This window comes from Hylobates moloch, unplaced genomic scaffold (genome assembly GCF_009828535.3).
Source record: "Hylobates moloch isolate HMO894 unplaced genomic scaffold, HMol_V3 SCAFFOLD_18, whole genome shotgun sequence".
Taxonomy (NCBI): Eukaryota; Metazoa; Chordata; class Mammalia; order Primates; family Hylobatidae; genus Hylobates; species Hylobates moloch.
Window position 1 is genome coordinate 27,132,928 of NW_026652293.1, and position 14,172 is coordinate 27,147,099.

Genomic DNA, 14,172 nt, shown 5'->3' on the forward strand with positions numbered 1-14,172 from the left:
TAGCTGGCCGAGGTAACTCACACCTGTAATCCGAGTATTTTGAGAGGCCAAGGTGGGCAGATCACTTGAAGTCAGGAGTTCGAGACCAGCCTCGCCAACATGGTGAAACCCTGTCTCTAATAAAAATACAAAAAATTAGCCAGACGTGGTGGGGTGGTGCCTATAGTCCCAGTTACTCAGGAGAATTTCGCTTGAACCCAGCGGGGCGGAGGTTTCAGTGAGCTGAGATAGCACCATTGCACTCCAGCCAGGGTGACAAGAGCGAGACTCTGTCTCAAAAAAAAAAAAATTAAATTAACTTAAATGCTGCTAGTCCATAAGTACTCATTATTCTTTACTTTGACCTATAATGTATGTTTATAGGGCTCTTAATTCGATTTTAACTTTTTTATTTTTAAAGGGAGTTACCCAGGGAGATTATACACCTATGGAAGACAGTGAAGAAACCTCTCAGTCTCTACAAATAGATCTTGGGCCACTTCAATCAGATCAGCAGACAACAACTTCATCCCAGGATGGTCAAGGCAAAGGAGATGATGTCATTGTAATTGACAGTGATGATGAAGAAGAGGATGATGATGAAAATGATGGAGAACATGAGGTAAATTTGATTTGAAATCATCTAGTGTTTTTAAACTATTGGATGAAAGTGCTCAAATCCTTGGTATACTAATGCATTGGCTGTAAATTCTGGTTCCCAGTCAGCTTAAATAGATTATATTGTTTTTCTTCTATCTTAATTAGTTCAGAAATCAGCATTTTATAATGAAAATTAGTGTAGAGCCAGTGATGGAATGCCCATTTTTAAAATTTTGTTTCATTTTGTTTTTTTGATGATTGATGAGTCTTTTAGGATTTGTTCTCAATTAGACCTAATTTTAAGTCTTATTGATTAGTGACTGTATGGCTTTAAATGTAAGTGCTATGGTTTCTGGAGATAAAAAGAAGAAACAAGAATTGTTTTTGTTTTCCCTTGGAGCCCCATAGTTCATTTTTGTCATTTTTTAATATACAAAGTATATTTTATATATATAAGGTCAAATTGTGTGTTTTATTTTGGGGTTTAATCCTATATTGACAGCTTCTCATTTTAGATTAATAAAGCAACATTTTTTTAAAAGCTCCTGATACAGTGTAATTTTATCATTTTCTTCAACTCCACCTGTTTAAATTTAGAATTAAACTGGACCGCTTGACATTTTGCTGAAACCTGAGGTCTATATTATCTTTGAGCAATCTCATGCAAGCAGTTAGAATTCAGAATTGATCATTATTGCACTAATTCCAGTAAGTATCACAGTTGTGATATTTGGTGGTGCTGTACTAATCCCATACAACTCTCAGGACAATTCCTATCTTCTGATTAATGAGTCACTTAAATTTCTAAGTGTGGTATCTAGACGTGCAGAGCATGTGGGCCATATTCTAAACTTTTATTTATACCTGGGGAACTTTCTACTAGGATTATGAAGAGGATGAGGAAGATGATGATGATGATGAAGATGACACAGGGATGGGAGACGAGGGTGAAGATAGTAATGAAGGAACTGGTAGTGCCGATGGCAATGATGGTTATGAAGCTGATGATGCTGAGGTAACTGGCTAGAATTTTGACCATTCATAGTTCTTTCTAAGAGCTTTCTTTAACTCGCTGTTTTCCAAGGATGTAGAAAGGCTTATGAAATTCACTAAAACCTTTAGGGGTTTTGTTCATTTGTTTTTTGTTGTTATGGTTACTTATTTGTTTTTGTTGTGGTTTGGTTTGGTTAATTATTCTGTCCGGTTTTTTTAACATATTTATTTTATTTGAGCATTATGTTAACATGTTTTGTTTTTAGGGTGGTGATGGGACTGATCCAGGTACAGAAACAGAAGAAAGTATGGGTGGAGGTGAAGGTAATCAGAGAGCTGCTGATTCTCAAAACAATGGTGAGATTTTTATTAGCCTTTCTTGAATTGAATATCTCTGGTATTTTCTGAACTAGAATTGCACTTAATTATAATATATAAATTTATTTAGCGAATTGGTAAAAAGAGATTGGCCCCTGTTCTAGCTTTGTGACTGTTGTGCTCTCATAAAAAGTCTACTATATTTATGATTGTTAGGTGCTGTCATTATACTCTTTTCTGCCTCATTGGACTGCTGTAAAATGCAAACGTTTTGTAACCCTTACGGTATTATAAATGCTATATGCTGCCATTAAGAGGAAAAATTAAATTAGGTACTACTTGTAACAGCAGTTCACAACCAGAGGAGGTCAGTCTAATCAAGCTGCATGCTTCAAGATTTGGGGCTATTGGAGCTTTGCAGTATGGTCTGGTTTTCCAATGAATAAAAGATTTTTGGATCAATATAGCATATATTTGGTTAAATCTTGGATAAGTCCTGGAGGTCCACTGAAAAGTTGTGGGCTTTAAAAGAGTATGGAAGTCCTAGAAAATAATTTTATTTTGAAATGTGTGTTAAAGAATTAGTGATTATCTGGATAATAGATAACAACTGATACTAAGCCAAAATCATTAGTGTTGACACAGTAAAACCTTAGCTGTTTAGTTTAGACTAATGGAAAAATACTGTATCTGGGTTTCTTTAGAGGCCCGAGTATTTAAAAGGGCAAGGTATATTCTCATTTTAACTAAAGAACAGACAAAAATTTAAACTTAAATTTTTTAATAGAAAAATATATTAATGAATATTAAGCCATATAATAAGTAATACTATTCTTACTTTTAAAGGGAGATGAGAAATTTATATACTTTGAACAAAAATTTACATTTATAAACAATTTGTAGATTAAGAAACATTTTTTGTGTATCACATAGTTGAAATATAGAGGGAGGAATTTTTGCTGCTCTAGGTCTCCCTCCCTCTCTCCCTCCCTCCCTTCCTCGCTTCTTTCCTTCTTTTTCCTATTTTTTTTTATTTTTATTTTTGCAACCAAGCAAAAATAGGCCTAGTGGCCTGAATAAAATTAATGGATGGATTTGAGTACATTTCAAGCAACTACACTTGTATTGAATTGTTTAATTCTTGTAGTAAACTTAATAAGGTTTAGATATCAATGAAGAATCTGAATCGCAGAAGTAAAGTGACTTGAGGTGTCACATAGCTTACTAAGTAGCTAAGTAGCTTAAGTATTAGAGCAAGGATCTGAATCTAGACCTCAGACTTTTAAACTATGAAATTCTGTGACATCCTGTTCAACTTTTCATAGTAGAAGATGTCTTCTTTTGTTGCTACAGTGTATGTAGAAGAATATTCACCCAGACATTTGAGAGACATTTGTTAAAATTCAAAATTCAGGAAAACCAAAAGATTAAAATGTAGTTGTAAGGCTTTTCCTCTGTCTTTATCCTATTTGAGTGTTATACTGATTCTCTAGTGGTCTAACCTTTAGGTAATTTGTCTACTTTATTAAAATTATGTAATCCAAATTTATTAAATGTTAATTTTAGTTTTATTTTATTAAATGTTTAATTTTAGTGTTTTAAATATTTATCATATGTCGAGCTAAGAGCTTTATGTTCATTATCTGAAATCTTTAGAAAAACCATTCTGGAAAAACCATACTTGGAGGTTACATTTGCTCTATTAACCAACCAAAAAATAGACTCAAAGAGGTTAAGAGACTTACCCAAAGCCACACAGCGAATAAGTACAGATCCCATTATATCTGAGTGTAAAGCCCACATTTGTTTCCATCACACCTCACTACTTTACTTCTGAAAATATTCATGCAGTGAACATTCCTCTTGGCAAGATTTCTACTTCTAGGGATTGTCCAAGTTTTTTTGTGGTAAATTTAGCAGTTCAGAAGTAAATTTCTCTTTTCCTATAGGTGAAGGAAATACAGGTGCTGCAGAATCTTCTTTTTCTCAGGAGGTTTCTAGAGAACAACAGCCATCATCAGCATCTGAAAGACAGGCCCCTCGAGCACCTCAGTCACCGAGACGCCCACCACATCCACTTCCCCCAAGACTGACCATTCATGCCCCACCTCAGGAGTTGGGACCACCAGTTCAGGTATTAAAAGTACTGGTCATTATGAAAAATGAACTTGAAAAAAATCTTGGCTTTTCTCCCTTTCCATTATGTATTTCTGTCTCTCTCTCTGTTTTTTAAAATTAGCAATCCCATGAACTTTTTGGTATTTTGGCATATTTTTATAAAATTCTTTGAACTGAAACTAATCTCTGAGGGATGTTTAGAAAGGCAAGTGTTACTAAAAGTTGTGCATACATTGAAATGGTTATAGTCATAGCAAATAAAATTCTGTTTGTTATTTCTCAAGTGAGAAAAGACAAAGATTTTCTTGGGTTTTAATTAAAGTACATTTTAGCAGCTCACCATTACCTGATTTGAAGGTTTCTTTCTCTACAGTGCACATATTTATAAAAGATAAAGGAATTTCTGTTGTACTTAACAGAAGAATATTTTTTCTCATTTCTTGGTAATCACATATTTTAACTTTTAAGTTTAATGAAGGTATGTATGACCCCTTATATTTAGCATGTAGTAGGGTCGGGCATCTCTTAATCAGAAGCACTTGGAAAAAGAGTAGGAAAAGTACAAAGGTTCTATTAATTTAGCTTAAGTTTTTCCCTATAAAATAGTATGTGGAAACACTGTCAAATATAGATTCTACTAAAATACCACGAGTGAAAATCACTTCATGGTGGGAAAATATAAAGTCTTAAAGGATCATGTATGGAGGCTACAAAAATATATCCAATCTATCCATTTAGAATTGTCTTAACTGGAAAACAGTTTAAAAGACAATACTGCTGTTTGAACTCCAAAAGAATACTTGCTAACACTTCCAACTAAGGAAATAGGAATTAAATTTGTTTACATACAAGATGGTATCATAGATCTGTTTTAAGTATTGGTTAATAATTGATCTGCTGGTTAATAGAATGATTTTTATTGGTTAATATTATAAACTATAATTAAAAATTTGTCATTGACTATAAGTGATTCTTGGCGGGTTTTCCTGGGAAAATGTCCTAATTACCTGTCCGCTAACTATTTTGTTGGCAGCGTAATAAGCTGTATCTGTTGACATTTGGTGTTTGTTTCATTGCCTCATTTCTTAAAGCAAATGTAATTCCTTTTTCTTGACACGCAGAGAATTCAGATGACCCGAAGGCAGTCTGTAGGACGTGGGCTTCAGTTGACTCCAGGAATAGGTGGCATGGTAAGTACTTACCCATTATGTAAAAGTAATTCATTTCTTGAGCAGGTATTTATATAGTCCATATGTTTGGTGTTTTGCCTGTTAACTCTGTTTTCTATCTTTGTTTTAGCAGCAGCATTTTTTTGATGATGAAGACAGAACAGTTCCAAGTACTCCAACTCTTGTGGTGCCACATCGTACTGATGGATTTGCTGAAGCAATTCAGTAAGTTAATGAAAGAGAAACATATTTTGTAACTAATCAAACTTTTAGTCTTTCTCTGTTAGTTTGTTTATCATTTGGTTAACTCATTATTTGTTGAGTCCCTCTCTACTGTATACTAATAAGTACTTGGGGTAAGTCAGTTGAGGATGTATTGTTGGGGAAAATTATACAGAGGTAAATGACATACAGTTACTTCTACCAAGAATTTTAAAGTTAAAGACAATATAAGAATGTTTAAGAACATGGCCTCTAGAGTTAGAATGCCTGTGTTTGAAACCTAACTCTACTGTTTACTAGCAGTAGCAAGTTCCTTAGGTTCTCTGTTCGTGAGCACCTTCATTTTAAAAATGGGAATAACAATAGAATAATTTCTATTGCCTAAGTTATAAGAATTAAGTGAATCAGTTAATTTGTGTTAACATGTTTAGGATATTACCTGATACATGATAAATTGCTTTATAGTTGTTGATTAAGTGTTGGTAATTACAATGATCATAATTTATAGTATTCTTGTGAAAGCTAAGCAAATGAGCAACTAACTGTAATGTAAACAATGTACAAGGATAATAGAGGAATAAGCAGTAGGCTTTGTTAGTACAAATGAAGAAGTAATTTATTTCAACAACTAAGGAGAAAGAATATGAGATGATTTAACGCAGATGATACTGAATTCAGTCTTGGGAAAGAATAGCTAGCATTTATTGAGCATTTTCATGCATTAGTTTATTTAATCCTCATAACTTATGAGAGTGGACATTATTAATGTTGTCATCTTATAGTATACTGAAGCAGAGACATGTTATCAAATTTGCCAGAGGTCAGACAGCAAGGAAGTTGCAGTTTTTAGTTTCAAACCAGTTAGTCTGGCTGTAGAGCCTATGTTAAGTGTTGTGCTATACCACTCCTCTTAAAGGATTGAAAGGCTCTCCATGTGAAAGTGTACACATTTATTCGTGGCTAAGGTATTAGTTGAATAACAGGATGTATTTGAAGATCAGAATTTAAAAATTTCTACAAACTTAGGGAAAGGTTGATTGTTCTGTAGATGTGGTAACATGTGGCAGTAAGAAGCAGTTTTAAACTTGCTCAGTTAGCCACAATTTACCTTGGCTAACACATTTTTACAAACCAACCAATCAATTTCAGCTCCTTCCTTCTGAATGTCAGCACTCAGGAAGAGACTCACTCCAATAAACATGCAGAATTCTGAGTACCAGCAGTCAACAGCATTTTCACTCAAATAAATGTCACTACCCCTGTGCCTCTAGGAGTCACCACTTCCTGAACTCCATGTTTCCTAAAGACATTATTAGCTCACTCGCTAAGGAAAGATAGGCAGAGTTAAATAATGCTAAGTTTTATGTCCTGAATTATAGGCAGAAAGATAAATGATAATATTATTAGGATAAGGAAGAAAGCAAGTTTTTAGCTATCTGGTATTAGAATTTTCTTAAACCTTGGGAGCTAGCTAGTGAACTCTTAATAAGCTAGACAGGTGACTTGGTTTTTCTATGACTAAATGAAAAGTAAGATAAAACTTTGTCTCGTGACTTCATTCTAACTCTTTTTTGTTATGTTTCATGTTGAGTTTGTGTTGCTTTCAATTTATCTATGTGAGGATATCTGAGACATTCAAGAAATGTGAGGCATAGTTCAGGAGAGCTGAAAATTATTTACATATAAATCACAGGTTATTCTTATTACTAAATTCATGACAGCTGATAGTATAAAAGGATTTTTATAAGTAAGAAATCCTTTAAAATAAATAGACTTTATTTTCAAACTGTTTCCTTCCCAGTTTGTTGATGTTCATTCTTCCTTCTTCCTATATTCTTTTCACCATTGTGGTTTAAATAGGTTAACTTTAAATTTCATCTTAAATTAGTTTTTGTCCATTTAGTTCGCCACAGGTTGCTGGTGTCCCTAGATTCCGGTTTGGGCCACCTGAAGATATGCCACAAACAAGTTCTAGTCACTCTGATCTTGGCCAGCTTGCTTCTCAAGGAGGTAAATAGTTAAACCTTTAGATCCCCTGAATTTGTATGTATTTGGTAATAAACTATTAAAATGTGATTTAAGGGGGAAAAAAGAGCAAATGTAAATATTTTTAAAATTGATATTGTTTGCTAATTTTTTAAAAAAAATGCTGTAGTATACTTATTAAGCACTGCCTTACATCTTATCTTTCCAACGAAGTTCTAATTTCTTTGAGCATAAGGATTAGCTTTTACATTAGCATCTCTTCTGGCTCCTGGTGTAATGTCATACATGTAGTTTAAGTATTCAGGAATATGTGTTGAACCAATAAATACAGGTACTACTAGCCATTTTAAAGTTGTTGGAAGGAATGCAGCATGTTTTCTGTTTACAGTTTGACACTTGTAACATTCCTAATTAAATGTATAAGGCTAGTTATACTTTTTGTATTAACATTACTTAAAAAAACAAAAAATAAAAGATCAAAATATGTGGAATAAAATGGCCACTACATTAAGTAGTAGAATTAGCTAGTTTTCCACACGTGGATTATGCTATTTGTGGAATTGATTACCTTTTAATCCTCAGTTGGAATGCATATTACCCTCTTTATTTCTGGGAAGCCGTCTGGCACTTGGTAAATGAATAGAGAATGCATACTACTATTATAATAAGCTCAATCTTTAGCCCTAATAAAAGTCATGTAATGTAACATCTGCTTGTTTAGGATATTAGTTCTAACACTGAAGGCCTCTTCTTATATGAAATTGTAAGTTGACTTTGTAAATTTAAAATGTTATGTGATTTTGTGACTTTGTATGTTAATACAATTTCCTAGACTTGGGCATCTAGGCTTAAATTGGAATGCCAATATTAACATCCATAGTTGGATACTCAATAAAATTAGCTTGTATGAAACTCTTAAAGAGCATTTTAGCTAATGTTTTAAGGGTACTTTAGCATTAAAAAGTTTAAAGGATGTCTTTAAATTGTATTTAAAATTTTGAGGCCAGGTGCAGTGACTCACACCTGTAATCCCAGAACTTTGGGAGGCCAAGGCAGGAGGATCACTTGAGGCCAGGAGTTCAGGTGCAGCCTTGACAACATAACAAGACTGACCCCTGTCTCTACAAAAATGAAAACTAATTAGCTGGGCCTGTGTTGGTAGCCCTAGCTCCTTGGGAGGCTGAGGTGGGAGGATCACTTGAGCCCAGGAGTTTGAGGCTACAGTGAGCTATGGTGGTGTCACTGCACTCTAACTTGGGTGACAGAACGAGACCCTGTCTCTAAAATAAAATAAAAAATAAAAGTTTGAGAGATGGATTTTTGCTTGATGGAATAATTAAATTGTGGACTTTAGTAAAGTTGTGTATCTCCAATAATTAATATTTTTCTTTCAGATCCCTGACTTGTTGACAATTTTATGTTTTTTTCAGTCATTCATTAATATTCAGAATTGTCTTTAGGTTTAGGAATGTACGAAACACCCCTGTTCCTAGCTCATGAAGAAGAGTCAGGTGGCCGAAGTGTTCCCACTACTCCACTGCAAGTAGCAGCCCCAGGTAGGGATCAAAGGCAGATAGTAGGTTCTGTTTTATTGGTAAAATGCAAACCTGTGAAATATCTTCTGGCTAAAAATGTGATAAACCACAAAGTTTTAAAGTTCTTTTTCTTGTGTTGTCTTTTTAAAGTGACTGTATTTACTGAGAGCACCACCTCTGATGCTTCGGAACATGCCTCTCAATCTGTTCCAATGGTGACTACATCCACTGGCACTTTATCTACAACAAATGAAACAGCAACAGGTGATGATGGAGATGAAGTATTTGTGGAGGCAGAATCTGAAGGGTAAAAGTTTATTTTGTTGTTTTTGCTTGCTTTAGTCTCAGCAGACTTTTACATTTGTTTTCCTTTAGCCAAGAAACAATCTGCAAAGCTGTGTTTTGTTTTGTTTTGTTTTGTTTTGTTTGTTTTGTTTTGGAGACAGAGTCTCGCTCTGTCACCCGAGCTGGAGTGCAGTGTTGTGATCTCGGCTCACTGCAGCCTCTGCCTCCTGGGTTCAAGCAATTTTCTGCGTCAGCCTCCCAAGTAGCTGGGATTACAGGCACCCGCCACCATTCCTGGCTAATTTTTGTAGTCATTTTGTACTGAAGTTTTCACATGACGTAAACTGGAGCAGATTCATGTTATTCTTGTACTATCTCCCTCATTTGTGTCTTGAATAGAAGAGAGAAAGATGGATGTAGTCACTGAGTGAGGAATTTTACATACCCATAGCCTATCTCATCTGGGCTAGAGCCCGTGGTTTAGTTACTGGTATACTATTTAATAGTGTGACTATTGTGAACTTTTTAGTACTGTGCTTTCCTAAAATGTTGTTTTGCGATTTATCAAAATCTGGACCATACATTTCTTATGAGTGTCAAGAATGTGAAAATCCTTGTCAAAAGGAAAAAGGAAACATAAGAAGAGGAAAATCATAAACTAAAATTGGAACATGTCATAGTGAGAAAAGGAATGAGGAAAAAACAACTTGAGCTCTTTTCTCCCCCTGCTCCTTTGAAAAATATATATGGTAACCAAATCAGTCTATAATTTTTTGTTTAGGGGAGCTCTGGATTACTTAAGTGATAAAATAGATTTAAAAGAGTGGATATAATTTAGGATTGACTGTAGGATCAGTTTTGTATTTTCTAAATTTTTCTTTTCCTTAGTATTAGTTCAGAAGCAGGCCTAGAAATTGATAGCCAGCAGGAAGAAGAGCCGGTTCAAGCATCTGATGAGTCAGATCTCCCCTCCACCAGCCAGGATCCTCCTTCTAGCTCATCCGTAGGTGAGTTCCTGCCCTTGACTGCAATACAATTTTTATACATCAAACTTGTTTGTGAAAACACTGCTTTATTAGTAACAAATTAATAATCCTTTTTTCCTTTATTTTAAAATGCTTTATTTAAAAGAGAAATTTTATTATTAATGGGAACTTGGTTTATATTGAAATCATTATTCTAAGAATATTCTGGCATCAATAATAAGAAATATGGACATGGTGGATCCATCCCAAAAGAATAGCTCCCTCATGTTTCATCTAGACTAATGGTTGTCAACATATGTTTGTAGAGCTCTTGGGTCTTTTAGAGGTGCTACAGGGGTTGTAGTGGATGGGTATACTGGGAGGGAGGCTAAGGAGTGCTAGGGCACTCCAGGCCTCTTGCCTCTGTTTGAACCACAGTAGCTCCATTTTTATTTGTTCTGCATATTGGGGTTCTACATGAGATTTGATGTGGAGAGTTAAGGGGTAAGAGCTCAGTTGCTTAAAAAAATTGTTTGAAATTTACTGATATAAACAGTTTCAGAGTTTGGCTTTTCAAATTTTTGAAGTTAATTTTGAAAAAAAGATATGTATTATTCCTGTAATAGAAGTTATTTTGGCCGGGCGTGGTGGCTCACGCTTGTAATCCCAGCACTTTGGGAGGCCGAGGCGGGCGGATCACGAGGTCAGGAGATCGAGACCATGGTGAAACCCCGTCTCTACTAAAAAAAAATACAAAAAATTAGCCAGGCGTGGTGGCGGGCGCCTGTAGTCCCAGCTACTCGGAGAGGCTGAGGCAGGAGAATGGTGTGAACCCAGGAGGGGGAGCTTGCAGTGAGCCGAGATTGCGCCACTGCACTCCAGCCTGGGCAACAGAGCAAGACTTCGTCTCAAAAAAAAAAAAAAGTTATTTTTTAGAATAACAGTTAGCGTTTACTGAACACTTAACTGTGTGTCATGTAGTATTCTGAGCCCTTTACTTATATTTACTTACTTGATTCTCACAACTCAATGTGGTAGATATTCATCCACATTTTATAGATTTGGAAGCTGAGGCACAGAAAGGGTGAATAACCTCTTCAAAGTCAAATAGCTAATAAGTAATGGACAAGCAACGATTACACTGAAGAAGTCTGGCTCCAGAGACCCCACTGTTAAACAATACACTATACTAGCTCATCTATCTCAAATTTTTAGACAGAGAATTACCTTTATTATTAAGGATATATAGTACTTGGTCATTCAGTCTGATTATTTTAATTTTTAATTGTTTACAGTCGTAATTCTCAAACTCTGCCATGGAACCTTCAGATTTCATGGCAGACCTGCTCAGTTATTTATTGCTTTTTTAAATCACAGAACTTTGCTATCCCAAAATCTCTTCCCCTGCTTCTCAGCTGCTTTGATGTGACACATCAACCTATTGGCTAATATCCCTAATATCTACCATTTCATGTCTGGTAACTTTAAATTTCTATACATTATGTAATATGGATACTCATAACTAATCTTGCAATCAGGATTTAAAATAATGTATGTAAATTACAGAACCATTTCGTATGCAGTAAGGCTCAAAAAATGTAAAACGATCATATTAATGATTACTGAAGTTTTGTGTCCCCAGTTATATTTTGATGTCCCATAAAAATTGGCTTTCCTCAACAGAATTAGCACTTGTTATATCTTATCAGAGCTTGTATGAGAAAATATGGTTGTTGTTTCCTTTAAAGTATAATATGAAATTACGATATCTTTAAATTTATTTGATAATGTAAAACTGTACTTCCCCCATCTGAGTATTCATTTGGTCAACAAATATTTGACAGTGTTGCAGTCAGTTTCATAGGAAGCATCACTAAGAGAAGGTGACATTTAAGACCTGAAAGAAGAAAGGGATCAAAACTATGCAGTTACTTAATGAAGAGCATACTAGATCAAAGAAAATATTAATAGATGCCAAGTCCATAAGGCAGCAGTGTGTCTGTGTTCAGGGTCAACAAGGAGGCCACTGTGGCTGGAGCACAGTGAGTGAGAACAGAGACTAGCAGGAGATATGTTAAGAGGCGGGAGAGGATAGATCGAGTAGTTCATTGTAATTGCCTTGGCTGTCATGGATACCGGAAGCTATTGGAGGGCTTCACACAGAATAATGACCTGACATGATCTGATCAGTTTGGCTGCTGTGTACAGAAGAGATTGAAAATGAATAATTGACAGAAATGAGAAACTTGGCAGGCTACTGCAGTAAGTCAGGAAAAGATAGTGATGGCTTAGGTGAGATGGTAGAGTTAGGGTTGTGAGAAGTTGTCAGATTTGGGATATATATTTAAATTTGAGCATTCATGATTTGCTAATAATGCATTTGGGGTGTCTGAAAAAGAAGAATCAGATATAATTTGTGTTCTATTGTAGGCTATTTGCTGAGGGACTTGATATTTTGTTTTCTGTTGTATTTCTCAGCACCTGGCGCACTATGTTTGATACATGGGTAGTCAACAAGTAAATATTTATTAATATAAGTGAATGAATGAAAAAAGTCAAGCACTTCTGTTTTTTTTTTTTTTTTTTTTTTTTTTGAGACAGGGCCTTGGTCTGCCTGGTTTTTTTGTGTTTTTTTGAGGCAGGATCTCACTTGTCTCCCTGGAATACAGTTAGCTTGATCATGGCTCACTGCAGCCTCAACCTCACCCGGGCTCAAGTGATCCTCTAGCCTCAGCCTCCTGAGTAACTGGGACTGTAGGCATGTTCCACCATGTCCAGCTAATTGTTTTGTAATTTTGTAGAAACAGGGTCTCGCTGTGTTGCCCAGGCTGGTCTTGAACTCCTGAGCGCAAGTGATCCTCCCACCTTAGCCTCCCAAAATGCTGCTTTTTTTGTTATGTAACCATTTACCCTTTTTTGGTTTGTTAAATGTTCCTCATTGTTTGAAAAAAAGAATTGAAAACAAATGGACAGGTCTGCATCTTATTCATTCATTCATTTAGTAATTAGTTTGTATCATTATAAATGCTTTCTCATTTTTTCACTTGCTTTTCTTTTATCTTAATGTTTTTCGTAGATACTAGTAGTAGTCAACCAAAGCCTTTCAGACGAGTAAGACTTCAGACAACATTGAGACAAGGTGTCCGTGGTCGTCAGTTTAACAGACAGAGAGGTGAATTTCTGACATAACCGGATTACATGATAGAATGTGGAATAGTAATAAATGGAACAAGTTTTCTATTCCTTAAGCCTCCAATTTATTTTTTTAATGTTCCAAAGTTTTATTAAATAATTATATGTTGAGCAGGTGATATTTACCAATCTGTAAACTTCATGTAGACGGATTTGTATACCTTAGGTATATAATAAATATGTGCTTATATTTTATATTTATTGATTTCTTCCTTAAATCCAAATTAAGATTTGGAAAATATGAAGTGTTATAGTGTTATATTCATTTGTTGTATCTCTACCTATTGCCATTATATTGTTAATTTTTTTATACAACACGATAAAGCTTTGTGATTGTTTTAGCTAGTAAAAATGTAAAATTTTAATATTTCCATGTTTTCCAGTATAACTTTTAGATTGTACTTGTGTCACAAAAAGAGGGATTAATCTGCTTGTAATAATTTCCATTGAAGTTGTAGAATACCCAACAGTTTTATATCCACAATGCCTAGATATTTTTTATAATGAACTAGGGTAAGTGAATACACTAGTTTTGAATTCTTAAAAGATATATGCAATTTGATTCTATTTTTTTTCTTTTACAGGTGTGAGCCATGCAATGGGAGGGAGAGGAGGAATAAATAGAGGAAATATTAATTAAATGGTCTGTAAACAATAACAACTGTGAATAAGATTATCAAATCTGTTTTAGTGTAATGATTGTCAAGTTTAAAAACATTTTTATATATAAACTGGTATACTCATGTCAATATTCTTTATTAATAAAATGTTTTTCAGTGTCAAAATTTATTATTCTTTTCTTCATTAGTT

The 14,172-nt window shown here is 34.7% G+C and overlaps 1 protein-coding gene across 2 annotated transcripts in view; it reads left to right on the forward strand.

Annotated features, from left to right (window-relative positions):
• TPR (translocated promoter region, nuclear basket protein) overlaps positions 1-14,151 on the forward strand; it is a 69,305-nt gene extending 55,154 nt beyond the window's left edge. The window contains exons 41-52 of one of the 2 annotated variants that reach the window (XM_032137392.2): positions 401-601; positions 1,463-1,594; positions 1,839-1,929; positions 3,840-4,024; positions 5,130-5,198; positions 5,311-5,402; positions 7,303-7,409; positions 8,846-8,941; positions 9,071-9,227; positions 10,094-10,212; positions 13,247-13,342; positions 13,947-14,151. In XM_032137392.2, the coding sequence (XP_031993283.1) occupies positions 401-601; positions 1,463-1,594; positions 1,839-1,929; positions 3,840-4,024; positions 5,130-5,198; positions 5,311-5,402; positions 7,303-7,409; positions 8,846-8,941; positions 9,071-9,227; positions 10,094-10,212; positions 13,247-13,342; positions 13,947-14,002 (1,401 nt within the window). In that variant the 3' untranslated portion in view covers positions 14,003-14,151. Of the gene's footprint in view, positions 1-400; positions 602-1,462; positions 1,595-1,838; positions 1,930-3,839; positions 4,025-5,129; positions 5,199-5,307; positions 5,403-7,302; positions 7,410-8,845; positions 8,942-9,070; positions 9,228-10,093; positions 10,213-13,246; positions 13,343-13,946 lie in introns of both variants that reach the window. The other variant, XM_032137391.2, reaches the window with a different exon arrangement.
• Positions 14,152-14,172: the final 21 nt, after the last annotated feature.